The sequence below is a fragment of the Pteropus vampyrus genome, unplaced genomic scaffold (genome assembly GCF_000151845.1).
Source record: "Pteropus vampyrus isolate Shadow unplaced genomic scaffold, Pvam_2.0 Scaffold72, whole genome shotgun sequence".
Classification (NCBI taxonomy): Eukaryota; Metazoa; Chordata; class Mammalia; order Chiroptera; family Pteropodidae; genus Pteropus; species Pteropus vampyrus.
Genome location: NW_011888853.1, coordinates 2,372,738 through 2,375,889, shown reverse-complemented (window position 1 = coordinate 2,375,889; position 3,152 = coordinate 2,372,738). Strand labels below are relative to the sequence as shown.

The window sequence follows — 3,152 nt, the reverse complement described above, 5'->3', positions numbered from 1 at the left end:
ACTGTCCTGTTCCAGGTGGGCAAGGGGCTCTGTGCCAGCCCGCTGGTCACCCTTGCCTGGGGCGGTACAAGGAGGGGTTGCCCAGCATCTACAGGTGTTTGTGGGTTGAATGAGGGGGACTTCACAACCAATCCTCGCCCCCTCTTGTCACTCATCCCCCGTCCCCCCGTGGGCACCACAGGCTCGGCTGAGAGCCATGCTGGAAGTCACCCAGCAGCAGGCCACCCAGGCGAAGAGCCAGCTACAGGAGCTGCAGCAGCAAAGCAGCCAGATCCAGGTACAGGCCTGTCTGTCCCACCCCGCCATGTCTTCGTGTTGTGTCCTTCAGGCATCCACCATCTTGTCCCTGGAACGCTGGGCAGTAGATGTGAGCTACCTTGGAAATGCTCCTTGGCATCATGGAGTGAGGGGCTGCGCAGGGGGAAGAGGTTCCAGGGATCCTGGCTCCTGGCATCCCCATCCTTCAGCTCCATGGGCAGCTGTGGCCCTGGCCTGCCTTGGTGTGGGGCAGGGCCCTGGCCACCCTAGGCTTTTCCTGTGCCCACCCAGAACTCAATCTGCACCCTGGCTTCCATGGTCTCTGCCAAGTTCAGCTGCCTGCTGCAGGCCTTGGAGATGCGTCGGATATCGGCACTGAGGGACATCGAAGTGGCCAAGACACAGGCTCTGGCACAGGCCCGGGACGAGGAGCAGCGAATCCAGGGCCACCTGGAGGCTGTGGTTCATTCTGACCACAGGATCCGGGACCTCCTGGAGCATTCGGATGACCAAACATTTTTCCAGGTACCAGGCGTCAGGGCAGCAGGCTGGGGGACCAGCATTCCTGCCTCTTGTGCCAAAGCTTATTGCAGCTGTCCCTGGGACTCAGGAATCACAGCTCCTCGTGCCCCCCGGGCCACTCGGGCCACTGACTCCCCCACAGTGGGATGAGGATCAGCAGCTGGGTGGCCTGAAGGAGTCCCTGAGCCAGCTTTGTGACCTTCTCCTGGACAAGGAGGGCCCCCCCGAAGCACTAGCTGAGGCAGCTGACTTGGGTCCCATGGGTAAGGCGGATTCCATATCTCTCCCTACCCCTTGGGGTCCAGCTGTCCCTCCCACTGGGGATGGGGGTGAGTCAGGGCCCAGCCCTCCATGAGCTCCCCTCCCCATCACTTCCTAACACTGCTTTGCCCTTAGAGGCCCCAGGTCCCCGGGCACCCGTCCTGAGCCTGATTTGTCCACTGAGGAGGAAACTTTGGCAGAGTAAGGAGGCCCGACGCATGTATGTTCACCCGTGTGTGCGTGTGAGTGCATCATTACAGGTGTGGGTGCATGTGTGAATGCACGTGCACTGCGAGCACATGGGCATGTATACTCCTGCATGTTCGTGTGCATGTGTGAGTATGTGTGTGTGGCATGTGCTGTGACCATCCCTGGGTCTGGCCTCACCCCCCTGCATACCCACTGCAGGACACACACCTCTTACACACGGATCCAGTATAGTGTTTAACGAGGGTCTGGGCACACAAACCTGGGATCAATCATAGTTCTCCCAGTTACTATCAAGTTAGGTTACCTTTCTGGACCTCAGTTTTCTCATCTGTGGAAAGAGGCGTGTGGAAGGTCCCACGTCGGGTTACTGCGAGGACTGACCGCCGTGACGACATCCACTGCCCTCCCAGGTTGCAGCATCCTGTGCCTGGCATCCTGTCAGCGGGGCTCCTCCCGTTGCCGCCTTCCCCTTTGGGAACAAGGGGGGTGCACGTGCGCAGACACCCTGCCCTCTTACCTTCGGTCCATCTCTCCCCAACAGATTACCGAAACCTGACCTTTGATCCGGACAGCGCCAACCGCCACCTCTACCTGTCTCGGCAGGACCAGCAGGTGAAGCACTGTCTCAAGCCACGGGGCCCGGCCAGGCCAGGCAGCTTCGAGCTCTGGCAGGTGCAATGTGCCCAGAGCTTCCAGTCCGGGCGGCACTACTGGGAGGTGCGCACGTCCAACCACTCGGTGACCCTGGGCGTCGCCTACCCAGAACTGACGCGGCTCAGGCAGGGACCCCACACAGACAACATCGGCCGGGGGCCCCACTCCTGGGGGCTCTGCATTCAGGAGGAAGGCGCCCAGGCCTGGCACAACGGGGAGGCCCGGCGCCTCCCGGCGGTGTCGGGGAAGCTCCTGGGCGTGGACTTGGACCTGGTCTCTGGCTGCCTCACCTTCTACAGCCTGGAGCCCGAGGCCCAGCTCCTGCACACCTTCCATGCCATCTTCACCCGGCCCCTCTACCCCATCTTCTGGCTCCTAGAGGGTAGGATCCTGACCCTTTGCCATCGGCCTGAGGCCAAACCCTCTTCAGGTCTCCAGGAAGAGGCTTCGGGTCTCAGCTGAGGAGGGCACAGGATGGAACTCTGGGCTAGGGACAGGTGCCACCATGCCTGTGTGCCCAAGAGCTGCCCCAGCCCCTGGCCTAGGGACCCGAGGCCCAGCTATATATAATGAATGGGTCCAGCTCTTGGCTAGAAGACTAACTCAGGACCAGGCTGGGCCACTTACTGGAGTTTACTTTCCCAGCCTCTTTGAAAGGGACAGGGACTAGGTACGCAGTGAAATGAGAGGCCCCCGTCCCAGGCGGAACTCAGTTCCAGGTCTGCCTGGGCCTCAGAGGCTAGTGCAGCATCCAGGGGCTCCTGGTCCTCCAGGCGAGCGTGCGCAGTGTGCTTTGCGTGCAGTGCGCTTCACACACTCCAGAGTGTGCAGCAAAATAGCGCACTTCTCAGCTCCAGCGAGCCTCCCCCGAGCCAGCGGAGGCCGCAGGGGCAGCGGCGGGAGGCCGACTGCAAACGATTCCTAGAGAAAAGCGATTTTTACCTCCGCCCTTTCTTTTCACCTTTCGATATTTGAGTCTTTTCTGTTTCGCACATCCTTGCGATTGCATTTCATCAACAATGTGTTGTCTACATTTTTCTCCGCCATAAGCATTTTCCACATTGTTAAATTCTTTTCCCTGAATGATTACTATATAGACGGTCGTTCTCATGACTATGGAGATTTATTTACCAATTATCGGACATTCAAACTGTTTTACTTGGGGCTGTAAAAATATTGCCGTGATGATGATTTTTGCGCAGGAAGCTTTGGCTATATTTGCATCCATGTCCGTAGGCTCATAGACC

The 3,152-nt window shown here is 59.1% G+C and overlaps 1 protein-coding gene across 4 annotated transcripts in view; it reads left to right on the top strand.

Moving 5' to 3' along the window:
• TRIM65 (tripartite motif containing 65) overlaps positions 1–3,133 on the top strand; it is a 17,356-nt gene extending 14,223 nt beyond the window's left edge. The window contains exons 3-7 of one of the 4 annotated variants that reach the window (XM_023531708.1): positions 16–367; positions 550–783; positions 869–1,043; positions 1,177–1,242; positions 1,793–3,133. In XM_023531708.1, the coding sequence (XP_023387476.1) occupies positions 110–367; positions 550–783; positions 869–1,043; positions 1,177–1,242; positions 1,793–2,367 (1,308 nt within the window). In that variant the 5' untranslated portion in view covers positions 16–109 and the 3' untranslated portion in view covers positions 2,368–3,133. The remainder of the gene's footprint in view (positions 1–15; positions 368–549; positions 784–868; positions 1,044–1,176; positions 1,243–1,792) is intronic. The other 3 variants (XM_023531707.1, XM_023531710.1, XM_023531709.1) reach the window with 3 other exon arrangements.
• The last annotated feature ends 19 nt before the right edge of the window (positions 3,134–3,152 follow it).